At 44.5% G+C, this 20,848-nt stretch overlaps 1 protein-coding gene across 1 annotated transcript in view; it reads right to left on the bottom strand.

Moving 5' to 3' along the window:
• The window catches only part of CCDC85A (coiled-coil domain containing 85A), a 214,403-nt gene that overhangs the window by 31,523 nt on the left and 162,032 nt on the right, over positions 1 to 20,848 (bottom strand). The window contains exon 3 of the mRNA XM_084829285.1: positions 14,604 to 14,680. Coding sequence (XP_084685411.1) covers positions 14,604 to 14,680 — 77 coding nt within the window. The remainder of the gene's footprint in view (positions 1 to 14,603; positions 14,681 to 20,848) is intronic.

Below are 20,848 nucleotides of genomic sequence, written 5' to 3'. Positions count from 1 at the left end.
CACTACGTGTCTGAGAAACCCCAGGGTTTCCTGGCACCAGAGTTCGAGAGTCCCCTTGGCAAATTACCAAGTCCCCCCCCATGGGCTTCTTGGGGAGGGTGGCGATGAACTGCCCACCATTTTAAAATGCCCTGTAGCGACCCACTGGAGTAATGCCTGGAAATGTTAAAATAGCAAGTGCCTTGCAGCCACCAGCTGCTGGTAGTGTAGAAGTAAGGGCCAGGTTACAGGTGGGTGGCCCCCCAAACACAGCCCACGTCAACCCCACTGGATGCTCCCAAGTTGCTCAGGTCCTTGACGGCTGTCTCAGGACGCTCGGTGCTACGACAGCAGCTGCCTGCAACACAGTTTGAACACGTCTCTGATGAAAATGCTGGATTTAAATGGCTTCTTGGCCCAACCCAAAATGGCTAGAGCTCTGCCTTTACATAAGATGGAACTGGAAAGAGCTGAGGAATACAGAGCACTCTCTTTTTTTTCTTCTTTTTCTTTTACACAAAGCTGACAGCAGAGAGGCTAAATCAATAACAATGTAAAGCAATTCTCCGTTGTATTATAAACACATCTAATTCCTGTCACCGCCAAGCAACCTGAAGCTATTTTTTTAAGTGAACAGGAAATTGGAAGCAGGAAATCTCCCTGAGGGAAATCATGACAGGAAGATTTTTAACAACGGCTCAGTCATAATAGCAATCTAGAAAATCATATGCATTTCCCTAGGGCTGACCCTTAAAAATGCAGACTTTTTGCATAAGTGTTTGAGAAAAAGTTGGTTTTCTGCAAGTCTTGGGACAGAGCAGTGTTTCCCGGATTTGGGAAGGCATCACAGCTCAGCTGCAGAGCACATGGCTTGCATGTTGAAGGTCTCACTACTAGAACAGACTAGAGCTTCCGTGCCAAGTTTTCCTTTCAGAGTTAAACTGGTCTCTCTTGTTTGGCCTTTCACTGTTTGAAGCACTAGCTTAAACAAAAAAGACATTTTCTCTCTGCACTTGATAAAGATTGGGATGAGTGGAAAAACCAGCCCATTTGCCCAGTGCACTGACTTGGAGCTTGTATTCCATTTGTCATCTAGCCTCTGTCAGAGAAAGGCTGGCCAGCTGCCATCTCCCCCAGCAATTTCCCACTGATGTGCAAGAAGTGCCAAGAACCAAAAAAGACTGAGTAGCACATCTGTATCTTGAGGACAGGCGCTTCAGCCTCCATAGGAAGCTTCCCCACAGACACAGTTCTGTCCAGCAGCAATTGCTCATTTAGCATAGAAAGATGCACGTGGAAAAGGGCTTCTGCTAGCTACCGGGCTGTCTCATCTCAACAGCAAAAGCAGTCAGCCAAGGAGGCATATTGTTTCCTGCTGGGCAGACTGGCATTCCATCTCGGTCTGTCTCCGATGCCAAAGCCGGTCCTTCTCTTCCCCCCACCCCAGCTAACCTAACCTTTAGCTCACCCAAAACAAATGAAGGCGCCTGTAAACTGGTTTCCAAACCCCTGCAACAGTTTGGAAACCATGAGAACAACAGGCACAGAAGAAGAAGCTGTATTCATGCAGTTGGAGCAAATAGAAAGCAAATAATCAGGCCAAAACAACACAAACAACCCACCCCGCTGAACATTTGCATTTGTTTTCTGGATTCTCTAGCAAGGGTTGCCTCCTCTGTGTTGAACATAAGATTGTAAGTTCCTTGGAGCAGGGATCTGCATTTCTAAAATGCCATTAGCATTAAAGCTGAGTTTTGGTTTCTCCTGCATTCTAATTTGTTTTTAAATCTCAACTTCTTTCTGTCCCATTTATGGGAAAACCTGAGACTTTGGTAAGTTCTAATATAAAAAAAGAACCAAACAAAATTCTCACCTGTGGGGTTCCACAGATTCTCACATTCTCACCGAGGACGGTTTGTAAGTTAAATGAAGATGGTAGAATAATAAGGAAGAGAGTCTCAGATGAGATCTACTCTGTTTACTAAGCAAAGCAAGCAGTACACACATGTGAAATCTAAATTAACTGTATCACAAAGCACACAAAAGGTTGCATCCATTGCAACCAATCAGTACAGACACCTGCTGTGCGATAGAACAGTGGACTTTGTCATTCTGATCCAAGTACTGAAGCTCTCTTACTGTACTCTAATAAACTGACATGCAGCCACAAACAGGGTAAAGACGCTTACTGGACATGATCCACTTGAAATATCTCAATCTAGATCCAAAGAAGGGATACGACCCTGCAGAAGTGCACTGTGAACACAGCAGGAATATAGCACAGAGAGAGGAAGCAGCGGTCAAGTACACTCCATTGTGCTTAGATCCATCTCCACGGCCTGCTGAACAACTAACTACCAGCTGACATTGTGGAGTAAGATATAGTGCCTGAGTTTGCTTTTTGTCCTCCTCCCTCCTTTTGTTTTCCTTTTGTGTTGTGTCTCTTAGATTGTAAAGCTGAGGGTAGGGACTGTCTTGTTACTGACGCAAAGGCATTTTTATTCAAGCAGGTCTTTGGCATGTAAGCTCATCGGTCAGGGGATGTTTTTATTTATTTATGTATTTATTTCATTTCTATGCCACCCAACAGCCGAACTCTCTGGACAGTTCACAACAATTTAACCATTTTATTCTTGTATTGCTTAGTTTTTAATTGTGTTTTTAGTGTATCTGTTTTACGATTATTTTAACAAAGTTTTTATTCTAATGTTTTGGTTTTTATCATTGTCAGCCCCCTTGAGTGCCATTTCCTTGGTAGAAAGGGGAGGTATAAGTCAAACAAGTCAATCTCCTGCAAAACAATTAACAAAACAAAAAAATCTCAGTTAGGAGGGCTGAAAAGGTCCTCATCTGACATGCTGGATAATTGTTACTAGTCAAAGCACACCATACTGGGAGAGACAGACCAAAGATCTAATAATGCAACTCCAATGTTCCAGCCACCACCTTCTTCCTGGTTGTTTGTTCTCCTTTAGGTCTGCAAGGAAACAGAAAAGGACAGAGCCTATCTCCGGCCCAGCCTATCTTAAGGAGCGCCTCCAGCAACACCAGACAGGCCGCTCAACAAGATCAGCCTCGGATGGCCTTCTCTCTGTCCCATCAGCCAGGACAGCTAGGCTGGTGAGGACGAGGGAGAGGGCCTACTCTGTGGTGGCCCCCACTCTGTGGAACTCCCTCCCTAGGGAACTCCGCCATGCCCCCTCTTTAATGAGCTTCCACCGCGCATTAAAAACTTGGTTGTTCAGGCAGGCATTTGGGGGTGGGTTAGGGTATTTTTAGAAATATGTTTTTGCTGTAGAATTTTATTGTTTTAAACTGTTCTATTATACACTCTGTACATCTCCCAGAGTGGCTGGGTGACCAGCCAGATGGGTGATTAATAAATAAAATAAATAAAATAAAATAAACATAGATCTGAGGCCATTCAACAGGGCTTCAGTGCACAGCTATGAACCAGAGCACCACCCCTTTAAAGTCCTTGCAACTCCCCTTGAGGGCAGGGCTCTGGCAGTTATGAACTTAGGCACATACAGTCCCAAGTACCGAGGTCATTCTCCACGGAAGAGCTTTGGAGTATCACCTGTTGTCCCTGAGAGCATTACCAAACCTTGCAATATTGCTTCCTGACCAGCAGTCTGTAACCTGCTCTCCACACCTCTGCTGATTCTTCACCTCTGCTGTAGATCAGTTCTTGTCAAAGTGTCTTGTCAAAGTGTCTTCTCCTCTGTCCGTGGACTGTGGCGGGTTTATCTGGCTGTGCTGGCAGCAGTCTAAGCTGCACTGGGTGACTGTGCCTCGACACTCTTTCAGTTTCCCAAAATTCTCCAGAACACCACTAAGTTGGGGAGTCATTGTGGGAACTTACAAGGGTAGCTACATCCAGCCATCTGGCAGCACTCTGAGGGCCAGGACAGAAAAAGTTACAGGGAGCCCAGGATATGCATCAGCAGTGGGGCCCACCAGGGCGTTGGGACCCTGGCAGCTGCTCAGTGATGCCTGGGGATGGCACTAGCCTTCCTCACCATAAATTCTCAACTTGGCTGGAACAGGTCTCAGTCTGCATTTGGGACTACAGATGCAAGTGACATGCTTGAATAGTTTGGCCATCACCCAAGCTGTGCAGGCAAGCTGCCATATTACAAGAATAACCATTCAATCAGCTTCTAAGTGGAGCTTTCCTGCAAAGTGATGAACTTCTGAGTTCTTGGTAAAACGGAGGGGATGTTCTCTAATGATTTGACTGCCATTGCAATAAAGCTGGGTGAGAATTAATTGATCCTTATCAGTTTTCAGCTTCCACGCACACAGTTCACAGAATGGGAGTGTGGCGACTTCCAACAAAGGAAGACTGTATCTATTGGCATTATAGACCGGGCTTGTCACTGGCATTGTAACTAAGATCTTTTTATTAAAACAGTAGTCTCTAGCCTTCTTTCAATTCATAAACTGACTCTGGCGGGGTGGCCGGGAGGGACACACAGCACTGGTCAGCATCAACGGTTTGGCTAGATGGGACCTATAGGGGCCTAGTGCCCAAGATATTCCAGGTTCCATCTCTCTAAATTTAGCAGTCATTTAAGAACAATAAAGCAAGTCTATAACCTTTTTACTTATGGCAGTATAAGATGAAATGGCATTATACTACCCAATTCATCCAGTAAGAAGTCAGCTTGCTGCCACTTTCTATTGTATTCATCAACAAGAACATACTTGGTACTTACTTGTTCACTTTATTTAATATATTAACTGATTTCAATTAAAACAGATTAGACTACTTATCTTTATGTATTTGCTATTTTGCATTGGATGTTGATAGCCCCTCAACTGTATGCTTAGCTCTCACATACATAATTCTGGACATTGGACCTGGAACAATCTAGGCATGAGAAAACCCACTGCCTGGTTTTGACAGATCACCCCCTACTTACACATTGGGGCTCAGAGTTGCACAGATTATCATCAATCATCATCATAATCATTTATACCCTGTCTTTTTCCCAATACTGGAACACAAAGGAGGCTATTCCCATTGCTGGATTGTGGCCAATGCACAGAACTATGTTACCAGGTTATCTAAAGAACTGTTGCCTTCCATATGAGCCTACCCATTCTTTAAGATTGGCTGGGGGGGGGGCTCTTGGGTCTTGATCATAGCAGAAGTATGAGTGCTCAAGATGTAAGATAGGCTGCACCAAGCCTATGGAATTGCCTTGCCAAGGGAGATTGATTTGGGTAGGATCTAATGTTAGTCCTACATAGAACAGACCCATTGAAATGAACTGGACTTAAGTTAGTCATGACTATCTTAAGTCCAATTCATTTCAATCGGTCTACTCTATGTAGAACTAACATTGGATACTATCCTTTGGCCCCATCTCTCATTATCTTTTTTGTTAGTGGACTGATCCTGGTTATTTTAAAGTTATTTTTTTTAATCTGCTGGTGATTGTCACTCATGTTATTATATTTGTCATTTTATTATGTATTTTCAATTGTTTTTAATTTGAAAGCTGTGAAATAGAAGGAGTGTGTGTGTGTGTGTATATATATATATATATATGTGTGTGTGTATATATGTGTGTGTGTGTGTGTGTGTGTATATATATATACACACACACGCACACACGCACACATACACATACACACACCTCAAACGCTGATATAACTTTGTAGACAACCGTCTAGCTAGGTGTAGACGAGTAGATTTAACACTCCAGGCAGGGGTAAAATATACTGAGAGGCTGAACTGAAGTCAAAGGAAAACCAAGGGTGAAATCCAAAGTGATGAACTAATGGAAAGAAAGAACAGAAGAGTGAAACAGAAAATGCTGGAGGTGTTGAAACATAAGATAATGTGTCCCTGAGAGTTAGCAATGTTATCTTGCACCTTAGCCCTCCAGGAGCAGGAAAGGCCAGCAAAGAGACTGTTTAACACAGAACTGTATAAAACAGGTACTTTGTTTAAAAAAAAAACAACAACCACACACACCTACTGACAGGGCAGAGGGCATGGAAAACCAAAATGGAAAGAAAAAGGGTAATAGAAAAGGTGGTGGGGGAAATAAGAACAAACAACCACACTATTAACAACATAGGAGAGTGGGTGGAACTTGCTTGCCTGAGATCACATCAATGATTCATCCATCAGAAGGATCTGACATTACAGATAACAAGGTACAACTGTGTTTACTAATGTCTCATTTTTACTTTTGGATAGCACAATACACCCAAAAGATTTCTTGCACAAGTGCTACTGAAATAAATGGGAGCACATAACTTAGATACACTCAAAATGCTTTTTATGTTGCAGGTTGCCGTTCTCCTACTAGCCTCCATCCCATGCAGTTCAAACAATCCCTTTTCAACCCTGAAGATCATTTAGGACAGACCTAAACGGTGGGGCAGGTAGTGTGTGGGATCGCACCACGGAAAGAGGTCCCCTAACTTAAGAACTGAGGCTTTGGTTAGGGAGTGTAAACCAAACCCACAGGATCCCGCAGCAACAGCCTTTCCACACAGATGTAGAAAGGGGCTCCAGCTGTCATTGGCTGCAGACTTACACACACCACAGAGAGAGAGACAGAGAGAGAGACAGAGAGAGAGAGACAGAGAGAGAGAGTTTGCTCCCTTTTATTTACTAACTCTGCCTCCATCCCTTACAATATTCACTCTCAAAGCACATACTAATACCTACAGATGGAACACTTCAGGTACTCCTGCGACACAGACATCAAGTATAATATACGATATTAAGTCAGGCATAGCCCGGACATACATGAGGCAGCAACTTTGCTGAAGCTAAGCAGGCCTGGGTTTGGCCAAGGTCTGGATGGGAGATGACATGGGAATGCTCTGCATGTCTCCTTCAGTTTCATCACGGCAAAAGGGAGGAGCGAAATGAAATATAAACGCCCTGCAACAAGCAGGGCACTGAAGCACTGAAGATCTGAGAGAAGAATCCAGTATTCAAATGTCCGTTAGGGTGCAATCCTATGCAGGTTTAGACATACAAAAGTCCTATAGCCCCCAGCTGGGGAATGCTGGGAGCTGTAGGACTTTTTTCTGTCTAAACCTGCATAGGATTGCACCCTTAGAAAGGTAGAGCTGAAGGGGGTCTTGAAGGCCATCTAGTACAGCCCCCTGCTTGACACAGAAAACCCATGGCTAGAGGACCCCCAAGAGATGGGCAGCCTCTGCTTGAAAACCTCCAGCAAGGGACAACCCAATAGCCCTCTAAGCAACAGTTCCATTTTTGCACTGCTTTCAGTATCAAGACGTTCTTCCTAATGTTCAACCAAAATCTACCCTCCTGAAATTTAAGCCCAGTAGATCTCATCCTGCCCTCTGGTGCTGTGGAGTACAAGTCTTTGCCACCTTCTTTCTGAGAGATATTTGATGAGTGCTATTACCTCCCCTTCCCTCCAGCCCTAGACCAGAGGTGTTGAACTTCAGGCCCAGGGACCAAATCAAACCCTCCTGGGGACAACATCTGGCCCTCTGGGATTCCCAAGAAGGTTATGCCCCCTCCCACACATCACCAGGGGGTTCCCACGTTGCTCCCCAATCGCTTTGTAGTTTCTGAGCTATTTTTAAAGTTTGAAATGCCTATGCAATGAAATGACCATTGAGGCTTCAGTGCCAGTCAAAATCTTATATACGAACAGAAGTCACTCCCATACATGGGATCTCTTCACCTATGCATCTTTTTGTTCTCTGGGGCCTGCCAGGAAGCCAACTTCTATTCCAACACTAATGAGAAACAGAATGAGGTAAGATGTACAATAATTTGCCCTACTCAAAGGTAATTATGAAATATATTTCCACTGTCATTGACTCAACTGCCGAAAATATCATCCCCAAAGATACTACCCCCACCCTTTTTGATTCATTGCCTAACCTCTGCAAAAGCACAATACATCACTACTTCTCCTTTGTCCGACATCTGCTGCGTTGCCATGGAAGTTGAGAATTCAATTCCTCCAGTGCTTGTACATTTGCTTGTATACTTCTAGTAACAAAGGTGGAATCCTTCTGTTTCATTCAGATACTGCTGTCCTGGCAATAGTTTTCACTGGCTTATTGTTCTATTAAAAGGTGACACTTTAAGGCATATGACTAGATTTTTAAGTATCTATATATTATTTCTAACAGGTTTCTGGCTTTCTCTATATAAAAAAACAGAAGCAGTTTGACCAAAGAAAGTTGATCTTCATGCATTGACAGCATGCTCAGAGACATGATTTTTCCTGATGTGTTGAGCAAGCAAAGTATTCACAATCCTGTGCATGTTTACCAAGGAGTCAGCCCCACTGCAACCGTGGGACTTACTTCTGAGTAAATACATATAGATTTGTGTTGCACATAAATTCAAGCCTATCTCTGTTCTGCCAGTGTGTGTTGAATGCAACATAGTTTAGCTGCTTCTCCTACCAGCAATGGCCAGCCTCAAGATAGATAAATTTAATTATGATCATTGATTAGCACCTTAACTGTACAATATTTACACACAATGTGTTCAATGATACAGAAACTAAAAAAAAAAGAAAAAAGAGAAACCTAAAATGACCCCAGAGTATCAGCCTGTTGGAACAGTACTATTTTACTAAAAGTTTGTGGCAACCAGTAGCAGCTGCACAAAACCTGGCCACCTTATCTGTAATCTGAGAGTCCTGATCAGAAAGAAGAACAGAAAGACAAAATTCATTTGATCTGGCTGGCATTTTTTTATAACAGGTGCTATAAAAGCACAGCAAATTCCTCAATAAAAAGAACAATATAATAAAACATGCCCAACAGTTTCCACTTCCCCTCTATCACAGGGGCATGCATATTAATGGTATGGGACCTTTCAGTATCTTCCCTCTAAAAGCATAGATAGTAAAACATTAAATCAAGCTAATGTAAAGGTTTTTCTAAATTTGGAGATTGTTAAATTGGTCAGGTAATTTTGCAGGCACGAGTACATTACTCCCAGAGAAGTGTTATTAGGTGACAGAACTTAAATAGTTCTCTATCCCATATTCGTTGTTTAATAGTTTAGATTTTAAATTTCCAAGGGCTATCAAACTGCCAGTTGTAAACCCATAAGTCAGTAATTTCTCTGTCAACAATCTTCAGCATCAAGTACATTCAGAAGTAGGCACTAGTGTTCTTTTCGGTTTTCTTTTGTTTTGATCCCCAGCATTACTCAGTAGTAATACACCGTCTTGGAAAATGGAGAATTTCCTTTTGGCTTGTTGGCACTGATAGAACTGATGTAAGCATTTCCTGGAGCTATTTGATCTCAGAGAGGGGTTGTCAACCTTTTTGGGTCAATAGGCACATTTAGAATTTTGAGAGAGTGATGTGGGAACTCTCACAAAATGGCTGCCATGGGGGCTTGCCCATTCATAAAATGGCTGCTGTGGTGGGCATGGCCATTCACAGAACACTCATTTCCCAGAAGCCAAACTGGTGAGACTAAAGTAAAAAATAACTTGCCCAAGAACCAAAGTACAAAGCAGAGGTGCGGTCTGAGCTCCAAAACACAAAACCACCCGAATAAAGATGGCACAGGTAGTGGGGGGGAGGGCACTTCACTTCACAGCATGCCTGCCTCCCAGTTAAAGAAAAATGTTTTTAATTAAAGAAAAATTAAAATAAAAAGGTCAGCAGGGGGGCTGGGGGGCACACTGGGGGGCTGGGGGGCACAAAGAGAGGTGTCCATGGGCACACTGGTGCCCACAGGCACCACATTGGAGACCCAGATTTAGGAACATAGGAAGCTGCCTTATACTGAGTCAGATCCTTGGTCCATCTCGCCCAGTATTGCCAACACTGACTGGCAGCAGCTCTCCCAGTTTTCATTCAGTGGTCTTTCACAGTCCCCTACCTGGAAATGCCAGTGAGTGAACCTGGAACCATTTGCACGCAAAGGAAGTGCTCCCCCACTGAGCTATGCCTATGGCCCCTCTGATCTGGTGGCCATCTCAACAACAGTGGTGGCAATGAGTTGACGATCGTGCACTGTGCCTCCTGAATGCATGTCTTCTGCCTATCAGTTTAGTGGATGAGCTTGGCAGTCAGAGACAGGGGTGACAGTGCTCGGGATGGAGGGGAGAAAACCTCTGCTCCAGCCTGCCTAAGCTCCAGGTCGAGTATTAGGGTGGCCACTTAGGTATCACCCAAAAAAGTACAAAAGAGAATGCCAATTTTCATGAAAAGTGCCAGTGCCAAGTTATGTACATAGATGCACATTTGGAAATAATTAATATCCTTTAAACAGGAATATAATACATCTCACCATAATGAGGAAGACTGGGACCTTCCTGGACAAACTACTGTTCAAGTAGACGGGCAACTTCAAAGCCCTGCTCTCCCTTCTTATATACGCTCTCCTTATATTTAAACCGGGCTTGGATTATGCTAGGATTCAAATAGGGGATGTCTTCAAATAGAGGACTATCTTCTGTAAAGCAGGACACATGGCAACCCTGCCAAATACCTGAAGTGAGGAAGAACAGCCATTCTCCACAGCTTTATTCAAAGCCATGACTGGGAACGTCCTTCCCTCACAGTCACAGAAGCTAAACTTCAAACATCTGGACAGCTTTGTTCCCTGAGAGGTTGGAATGTTCAGGAATATTTATTCCATGCTCTGCCATCCCACCAGTTCAGCCAGTCATGTGAGAAGCATCACTGCCAGAAACACAACACAACATAGATTTACATCTAGCCCATGCATGGCCTCTCATACGTGGCTCTTAGGAACTTCTGATGCAGCCACCAGGGCACAAAGTTAAAACTGAAGAGAGAGAGAAATTAAGTTGCGATGACTTGTCAAAGTCATGCCAAAACCAAAGAAGGGTACCAGGCCTAAGATACTGATGATTCCTGAGAAAGTGTAAGATGTCACACAAGACATTTTCAAGATGCAATTTGCAGGGCAATTCCTGCCAAGCACATTTCTACTAGCCTCTCTAAATACCTGCCACACTGTTTCCCAGTCTCCCCGATTATATTTCAAGACAGCAGTCTCACATAGCTTTGTGCATGGGTAAGCACTGCCATGAAGTGATGATACACATGCCTTTGTGCGGACAGCCAATTCATTGTGACATGATCTGTAGGAGAAGGATCCAGCAGACTGCTGTGGATCTTGGGAAGGGAGGGGGTGTTTTCTTGCTTTAAAACTTCCATCTATGGTCACAGATTCAGAAGGAGTTTGGATCCTATCCAGTCTGGCACCAGTTGGAAGTGTTAAGTGTTTATAAGTCACGTCCTGGCCCATGAAACATGAAGCAATGTCTTGGCTACCTCACACAGAACTGTGCAACGTTCTGTGCTTGTTCACACATGCTATAGATCAGGGGTCACCAACCTTTTTGGACCCATGGGAACATTTGGGAATTCGAGAAACTGCTGTGGGCACCACCACAAAATGGTTCCCAGGGAGGATGCAGCTTGTCACATAATGGCTGTCATGGGGGCCTGGCTAGTCAAAAGAGATGTGTGGTGGGGGGAGAAATAGCAAGGCTAGAGGCTGGAAAGGAGGGGGAAATAGCAGGGCAAAGGGGTACAGGGGAGAAAAAGAGCAAGGTTAGGAGGGGGAGAAACAGTGAGGTAAAGAGGTGAGAAGGACAGAAATAGGTAGACCAGAGGCTGGGCTTGGGAGAGAAAGAGCAATGCTAGGAGATAGGAAGGTGGGAGGCGAAGGCTAGGGATGGGGAAGGGGAAGGGAGAGAAATAGTAAGGAAAGGGCTTGGGTGGAAAGAAAGAAAGAGCCTGGCTAGAGGCTGGGAGTGGAGAGAAACAGCAAGATAAAGGGGTGAGTGGGAGAGAAAAGGCAAGGCTAGAGGCTAGGAAGGGAGAGAAAGAAGAAGGCTAGGGGCATGGAAGAGAGAGAAATAGTGAGGAAAGGGGTTGGGGGAGAGAAAGAGCCAGGCTAGAGGCTGGGAGTGGAGAGAAACAGCAAGATAAATGGGAGAGAAAGAGCAAGAGGAAGGGCAAGGCTAGGAGCGAGGAAGGGAGAGACAAAAGACAGCTAGAAGTGTGGAAGAGAGAGAAATAGAGGGGAAAGGGGTTTGGAGAGAGAAAGAGCAAACATAGGGGCTGGGAGTGGAGAGAGAGAGAGAGAGAGAGAGTGCGCAAAAGGGAAAGGTATGCAGAGATGGAAGATTAGGTGGGGCCAGGAAGCAACTCTCTTCTTCTCTTCCTGCTCACGGAACAGCTGATCAGTGGCAGGCTCAAGAACAGGAAAGAGAACTTGGCACCCTACATTTTTTTAAAATCAGAAATACTTTTTTTGAAGAGAGCAAGGAATGGAGAGGTTTTCAGGAGTAGTTGAAGGTTCCCGCAGGCGCCATGGCGCCTGTGGGTGCTGTGTGGGGGACCTCTGCTATAGATGTGCTGGAGCAGCTTGTCAACATGGGCAGCTCCTCACCGAATGGGTGATGCAGCCTGTGACAAGGGCTGGTGCCAGCACCGAACAAACCCCACAACTTATGTGAGCGCCAGGTGGCTGAGAGCCAGCACTTCAATTTCCTGCAATGCTTCAGAGAAGAGCTTTTGTTTTTCTATACCAGTTCAAATGGGGATTGCTAACTCTTACTCAGCACAGAATTTAGAGGTAGCTATCTCTGAGTTATTACCCTGGAACATCATACCCTTGTCAAGGGGTTCTAGACCAGAAGTAGTCCAGGGTAGTGCCAACTTTTTTTTTCCAACAATGCACCAGGAATAACGCTACATCATGACATAGCAACGTTCCAACTGACATATTATTTGAGAACAGAAAATTCTGTGAAAGAAAGTGTAAAGAGAGAGAGAGAGACTGCTGCCTCCACCTTAACTGCTAAGACCTCTGCCTCTGAACATTTAAAATGTTCACCACTGTTTCTTCTCCCACTTATGCTCCCAGTTCCCAATTCCCCTGAAATCATCGAAAAACTGAAAATTGAAAGCTTTGGAACAGTGCTAATTATATGTGCTGTGACAACTGAAACTGGATTTCTAGAATGGAGCTGCCAATCGTGTCAGTATTTTGAAATATATTCTCAAACATCTAAAACTTTCTGTAGAAAGTGACTGGGGGGGGAAAAGACTGACAAATTCATGAAAGCTGTTTGTAACTTCAAACTTCTTTAATCAAATATTCATTCTGAAGCACAGGTTTGAGCTTCCAGTGAGATTTTGCTAGCACAGTATCAACACTTGAAAAAAACAGAGATAAAGCGTGAGAAAGAATTTAATCTTCACCACCCGAAGCGGAAGCACTCGACAATGTTCGTTAATGAGAAATTAAAACAAAAGGAGGTGACAGCAGTTGATTGCCATAATGGGAGGTTTTAGTCAATTGCATTGGTTTCAGTTTTCTGAAAACATGGATTTGTATGTAAAAACAAGCCCAGCGTAGCCTGCAAAGTGGTGAGAGCTGCGCTTGAAAGGGACTTCTGTTGCCACCATTTCATAATTAGCTTGAGAAAAAGAATCCCCCTTGTATACATTTACTTGATGTTCTCTTTGCACTGACTCCCACACAGGTAAGAACATAAGAGCATTAGAATACTGTGTCCAGTTCTGGTCACCGCCCCTAAAAAAAGATATTGTAAAACTGGAAAAAGTGTAGAAAAGGGCAACTAAAATGATCAAGGGGCTGGCGCATCTCCCCTATGAGAGAAGGTTACAACAGCTGGGATGGTTTAGCTTGGGAAAAAGGAGGGTAAGGGGAGGGATGATAGAGGTGTACAAAATGATGCATGATGTGGATAGAGAGACATTTTTCTCCCTCTCTCAAAATACTAGAACCCGGGGTCATCCCATGAAGATGATTGGTGGGAGATTCAGGACAGAGAAAAGGAAGGACCTCTTCACACAGCGCAGAGTTAAACTATGGAATTCGCTATCACAAGAGCCAGTGATGGCCACCATTTTGGATGGCTTTAAAAGGGAGTTGGACAAATTCCTGGAGGAAAAGGCTATCATAGTCTTGATAGCTATGTGCTACCTCCAGTACCAGAAGCAGCGAGCCTATGTACACCAGTTGCTGAGGAACATGGGTGGGAAGGTGATGTTGCGCTCATGCCCTGCTTGTGGGATTCCCATGAGCAGCTGGTTGGCAACCATTTTGGGGATTGGGTTCAGCACCTTGAACAGCACCTTTTGGCACCTTGAATAGCACTGTTAGAGTTTCGGCTGGTGGTAACTAAAGCCCTGAATGGAGTCACCAGCCACCGCTGCCCAGCTCTATAAAGTGTGAGCTGCGGGACCCATTCACCAGTCTGAGTAACTTGAATCCCACCAGAATGAGCTCCTTCTTTCCACCCTTCCTCGCCCTTGATGCTTCCTCCGGAGCTTGCCTCTTTGCCTCCTCGGGCTACACAGCTGGCCTCTTGCTCTCCACCTGGCTAATGCTTTGCTCCCCACTGAACTTGAGTTCTCTGATCTTGAGTTCTGCAAAGAGCCCTGATGACAATTCAATTTGCTACCCATCACATAAACGGCATTCAAATTCACTCAAGCTCAACCACGGTTTCAAGGCTTTGACACTCAGCACAGTGAAGTATACCGAGACCCGAGTCTGTGCCAAACTTCTAGCTATGGGCCTGAGCTACAAGCTAGTGTGCCTAGCAATAGAAATCACCCACCTGGGGCAGCATGCGATTTTCCTCCTCCAGCTGTCTTACTCTTGCTTCCAGCTGCCTAACATAGGACAAGGTTGATTCTAAAATTAAAAAAAGAAAAAAAACTCGGATTACACACACAAGTCTGCTTTGGCACCCCAGAGGTCAGAACTACTAGGAGCATCTCCCCTATGAGAGATGGTTACAACAGCTGGGATTGTTTAGCTTGGAAAAAAAGGAGGGTCAGGGGAGACATGACAGAGGTCTACAAAATTATGCATGGGCTGGAGAATGTGGATAGGGAGACATTTTTCTCCCTCTCTCATAATACTAGAACCCGGAGTCATCCTATGAAGCTAATTGGTACTAGGAGATCCCAACATCAAGTATAAGCTGATGAAATCTGAGCTAGCAGGGGCTGACCAAGAAATATATCTTGGGGTTGTGGTGGACAGTTCAATGAAGATGTCAACCCAGTGTGCAGCGGCTGTAAAAAAGGCAAATTCCATGTTAGGTATAATTAGAAAAGGAATTGAGAATAAAACTGCCAGTATCATACTACCCTTACACAAATCTATGGTGCAACCAGACTTGAAATACTGTGTCCAGTTCTGGTCAGCACACCTAAAAAAGATGCTGCACAGCTGGGGAAAAAAGTGCAGAAAAGGGCAACTAAAATGATCAAGGGACAGGAGCATCTCCCCATGAGAGAAGGTTACAACAGCTGGGATTGTTTAGCTTGCAAAAGAAGAGGATAAGGTGAGACATTATAGATAGAGGTGTACAAAATTATGCTTGGTGTGGAGAATGTGGATAGGGAGACATTTTTCTCCCTCTCTCAAAATACTAGAACCCAGGGTCATCCCATGGAGCTGACTGGTAGGAGCTTCAGGACAGAGAAAAGGAAGGACTTCTTCTCACAGCGCATACTTAAACGATGGAATTTGCTACCACAGGATGTAGCGATGGCCACCAATCTGGATAGCCTTAAAAGGGGGTTGGACAAATTCTTGGAAGAGAAGGCTAGCAATGGCTACTAGTCCTGATGGCCATGTGCTACCTCCAGTACCAGAGGCAGTGAGCCTATGTACACCAGTTGGTGGGGAACACGGCTGGGAGGGTGCTGTTGCGCTCATGCTCTGCTCGAGCATTCCCGGCTGACAGCTGGTTGGCCACCATGTGAACAGAATGCTGGACTAGATGGACCCTTGGTCTGATCCAGCATGGTTCTTCTTATGTTTTTAGGTGATTTCTGGCTGGGTGTCTTCACAGCAGGAGCTATGAACTCCAAGATATATAGCAAAAGCCTTCTGCACTCTTGTGCTCTTTCTAGGATAATATTTCCAAGCTTTGGCTGCAACTAGAAGCCAACTCAGACTTGTAACTCTTGATATGATTGGCTCAGTTTTTTGATACAGAACCTAACCTTTGAAGCCAAGGACCAGTTTGCAAGTTATTTTTTTTCTCAGTTATGTGTAGGGGTGGGAGGTGTTAATTAATCTTTCCCCCCACCCCCACCACCAAATGTGTCAAGTGGTAACATGTGGTTCTTATAGATTAGGGATGAGAAACTACAAGGGGTCCAGGGGGAATTTTCACCCTCCCCATGGGCCATATTCCACAGGGTAAAAGGTAAAGGTAAAGGTGTCCCCAACCAGTCGTGTCCGACTCTAGGGTGTGGTGCTCATCTCCATTTCTAAGCCAAAGAGCCAGCGCTGTCCGAAGACGCTTCCGTGGTCACGTGGCCGGCATGACTGAACACCAAGGTGCACGGAACGCTGTTACCTTTCCCGCCGAAGCGGTACCTATTTATCTACTTGCGATTTCTTGCTTTCGAACTGCTAGGTTGGCAGAAGCTGGGACTGAAGACGGGAGCTCACTCCGTCATGCAGCACTCGGGTCTCGAATTGCTGTCCTGCCGACCTTCCGGTCTGCAATTCAGCGTCTTAACCACTAAGCCACTGCAGCCACAGGGTGCCCACCCTTATTATAAAATCCATGTCCTAAATCCATGTCCATGCTCAAATCCAAATCCATGCTCAAATCCATGTTCTAAAAGTGATTCTAGAGCAAAGATGGATGAACAGCAGCTTCCTCAGCCCATAAATCAGTTTGACTGATGGAGTGTTCCAATTCTTTATGTGGTTTTGGACTGCTCAATTTGAACAGTTGGGTAGCCCAATTCGTACCCCTCCTTCCAGTGGGGAGTCTCCTTAGCTGCAGTGGTGCCCAGTACAGCCAAGGAGATTATATATGGAGAGTCTCTTGGTCTCTGTCAGCCAGGCTGCTTTCACAGCCTGGAAATCATGGACATTTGCAACTCCCAGGGGCTTTGGCCTCCAATGATGGAGGGGTGTGTTTGTGAGTCCCACCTCAAGGATGGGCAAGCTTGATGGAGCTTTCCTGACTTGAATTGGGAGTACTTTAGGGCACAAAGGTGCATAGGAGTGTGCCTTTAATTATTCAATATTAATTACTGAAACTGGTGGGTGCTGTTTATTTCTTATTTCTTCTTGACGTATGTGTATTTATTATGTTACATTTTAACTGTAGTTCTCCGTAGTTTATCTGTAGTTATCTGTTTTTTATCTGTAGCTATGCTACATTTTATCCATATTTCATTATTGTCAGCTACCTTGAGCTCTATTTTTAGTGGAAAGGCAAGACATACATTAAGCAAACAAATAATAAAATTGGGTTATTCAATACGTTCTTCTATGCAGCTCTTATGGGGATGTATTCTTCCCTGAACTGTGTTGGATAGCTGCTATACTGACACTAGTTTATTACTCTTGGATTTAAGCAATCCAGTTAAAAGAGGTGCAAAGTAGATTGTTGCTTCCTGGCATAACTGAGGCCCAGAGTTGTAGAGTGGGGGACTGAGAGTTTAGGTCTTTCTTAGCAGATGTCCCAGTCTCCATATGGTCCAGTGAATAACAGTTGTACATGAATTTTGGAAGCATAACTTTGAAGCCCCGCTCTGCAGGATGAAGCTGACTTAGACCTGAGAGCCCTCAGATTAAGAAGGCCATCTCCCAATCTAAATGCCAGAGGGGTAGGCTCTGCTTACTTGGTAGTGAGGGAAAGGTGCTCTGCACATGCTCAGAGGCACTTCCATCACAGATTTTATTATTAAAAAAAGGGGGGGGATAACAGTTACCCTCAGTGAAGAGTTTGTTAAAAGGGTGAATAAAGACCACTGCAAATCTTATATTTAATGTGTGAACATAAGATAGACTTATCAGGGAACTGGAATAGGCTGCAGCTCATTTAGCATTGAACCTGAGGTTGCTGCTACCTAATGTGTGATAAAGAACTGTTCTGCAATTTGTATATTAAATAGATATAAGATGGAAAAGAGGAGTGTCAGTGAAGTAACTGGAGCAATGATGCATCACAAAAAGTGATGGGGGTGTGATGATGCAACTCTACCCCATCACCATACCCTTGATAGTCAGATAGCTACAGCTCAGGAAAGCATGTTGCTATTTACTCCATTTCAGAGCTCCGTGGGAAAACATCTCCTTCCTTGCTGAAACTGGACAATGATGACTGCAGAAGTTGCACAACACTTTCTAAAGGTTGCAGAGTGTCGCATGGGAGGTTCGCAGCACACTCATAATGAACTCTAATATTTATATATGTAAGTATATATGTAATTTCTATGTCGTCCAATATCCAGAGGTCTCTTGGCAGTTCGCAAAAGGTAAAATACAACATGATAAACATAATGTAAAACCCTTAAAATTTTAAAACAGACTGAACCAGAGTAAAAACCAGCATCAGGAAATGATCTAAAAACACAACAAAGCACATTTAAAAATACTCTGAAGATCTAAGAAGCCTGGGGAAATAAAAAAATCTTCACCTGGTCCTGAAAAGACCACAATGTAGGCACCAGGCCTACATTGTAGGCACCTCTGGGAAGGCGTTCTACAACCGGGCTGCCACCACCAAAAAGTCCCTCTCCTTAGTAGCCACTACCTCATCTTATTTGGGAGGGGCACTGGAGAAGGACCTCCCTCCATGTTTTTCTAATCACATTCTCTCTGTGTTGTACCAATCACAAAATTGGCTGATACACAGTCAGGGCCAGAAATATCGGAACAAGGATAACTGTTTTGGCAGTTGGCCTCTGTATACCACCACATTGAACTTGAAAGGAAACACACCCAGATGGGAGCAAAATCAGGACTTCCGGATGTAATTCAAGGGGTTTGACAAAAGTGGGGCACTAACCATTCAGGGAGTACAGCCAGTGGCATACACACACACCCATCATTGGTGGCTCATAAATAACGGAACAAACCAACATCATTTCAAACTTAAGGGTTGCCTTTAATACCTGGATGAAAATCCTTTGCAGTCAATGACTGCCTGAAGTCTGGAACCCATGGACATGACCAAATGCTGAGTTTCCTCCCTCGAGATGCTTTGCCAGGCCTTCACTGAAGCTGCCCTCAGCTGCTGCTTGTTTGTGGGTCTTTCTGCCTTCAGTCTTGTCTTCAGTAAGTGAAAAGCATGCTCTATCAGGTGACTGACTTGGCCAGTGAAGAACATCCCACTTCTTTGCCTGGAGAAACTCTGGCTGTATGTTTTTGTGTCATTATCCATCTGCAATATGAAGCGGCGTCCTATCAGTTTGGCGGCATTCGGCTGAATCTGAGTGGAAGGTATAGCCCTATACATTTCAGAATTCATCCTGCTGCTTTGATCAGCAGGCAGGTCATCAATAAACACCAGTGACCTGGTTCCATTGGCAGCCATACAAGCCCATGCCATAACACTGCCTCCACCATGTTTGACAGATGATGTGGTATACTTTGGATCATGAGCTCTTCCTTTCCTTTTCCATACTTTTCTCTTCCCATCGTTCTGGTACAAGGTAATCTTGGTTTCATCAGTCCAAACAATCTTATTCCAGAACTGGGCAGGCTTTTTTAGATGTTTGCTGGCAAAGGCTAATCTGGCCTTTCGGTTCTTGAGCGTTCCCAGTGGTTTGCACCTTGTTGTGAAGCCTCTGTATTTACATTCATAAAGCTGTCTCTTGACTGTAGATGTTGACAATGAGACGCCTACATCCGCAAGAGCATTCTTGACCTGGCTAGATGTTGTGAAAGGGTTCCGCTTCACCATGAGCAGAATTCTGCGGTCATCCACTTTAGTTGTCTTCCATGGCCTTCCAAGCCTTTTGCTGTGCTGAGCTTGCCGGTTAATTCCTTCTTTTTCAGGATGTTCCAAACTGTTGTATTGGCCACTCCCAGTGTTTTTGCTATCTCTCTGATTGGTTTAGTTTGTTTCCTCAGCCTAATGACGGCTTCCTTCACTTGCATGGACACCTCTTTGGACCTAATGTTGGGAGTTCCAGTGAACAGCCACCAAATGCAAATGTAACACTCAGAACCACCTCCAGGCCTTTTATCTGCTTGATTGGTCATGGGGAACCCAGGAAACAGGCCACACCTGGCCATGCAGCTGCTTGTCAGCCATTCGTTCCATTACTTATGAGCCCCCAACGACAGGTGTGTGTGTATGCCACTGGCTGTACTTCCTGAATGCTTAGTGCCCCACTTTACAGCTGGAAGTCCTGACTTCGCTCCCATCTGGGTGTGTTTCCTTTCAACTTCAATGTGGTGGTGTACAGAGGCCAACTGCCAAAACAGTTATTCTTGTTCCGATATTTCTGGCCCTGACTGTACCAGCACACCTCGAGCCCCACCCATGTAGAGGCACACCTAAGAATACTCAAAATATCTAGACAAATGGAAGATGTATCCATGCTAAACCTGCTTTTACAACCAATATCTACATAAGGATGAGAGTCCACCGGTACTCCAGATTGAGAGGGAAAAAATAAAACCCAACATGTTACTGACCCTACCCTTATGTTTACTCTCATCTAGGTCCATCTATCCTATATGGCAGTAGAAGAATTTTAATCATAACCAAGATGGCAACTATTGTGTTTAAAGAGCAAAGCTATGTACTCAGCAATCTTTGGAGGCCATGCTTTTGCTGCTGAGATGACTGCTCTATTATATCCAGCTCAGCTCACCTGCTAGGGAGCCTATAAAATAAAAATGAATAGGGAACAGATGAGGTTTTACTCCTGTCCACCACGGAGCTTGCTGGAGATTAAAATATGTGCACGCGCTGGGAGTGCATGCGAATGGCAAAAGAACAAGAAGGCAATCCGCTGCAGTTTGTCAGAAGTAATTAACATATAGTACGCAGTAACAGACTAAAAATAGGGCTCTGGGACAACAGGG

Source organism: Heloderma suspectum, chromosome 1 (genome assembly GCF_057233095.1).
Source record: "Heloderma suspectum isolate Gila_16-S chromosome 1, 16-S_ref, whole genome shotgun sequence".
Lineage (NCBI taxonomy): Eukaryota > Metazoa > Chordata > Lepidosauria > Squamata > Helodermatidae > Heloderma > Heloderma suspectum.
The sequence above is the reverse complement of the archived record's forward strand: the minus strand, read 5'-3'. Positions and strand labels throughout refer to the sequence as shown.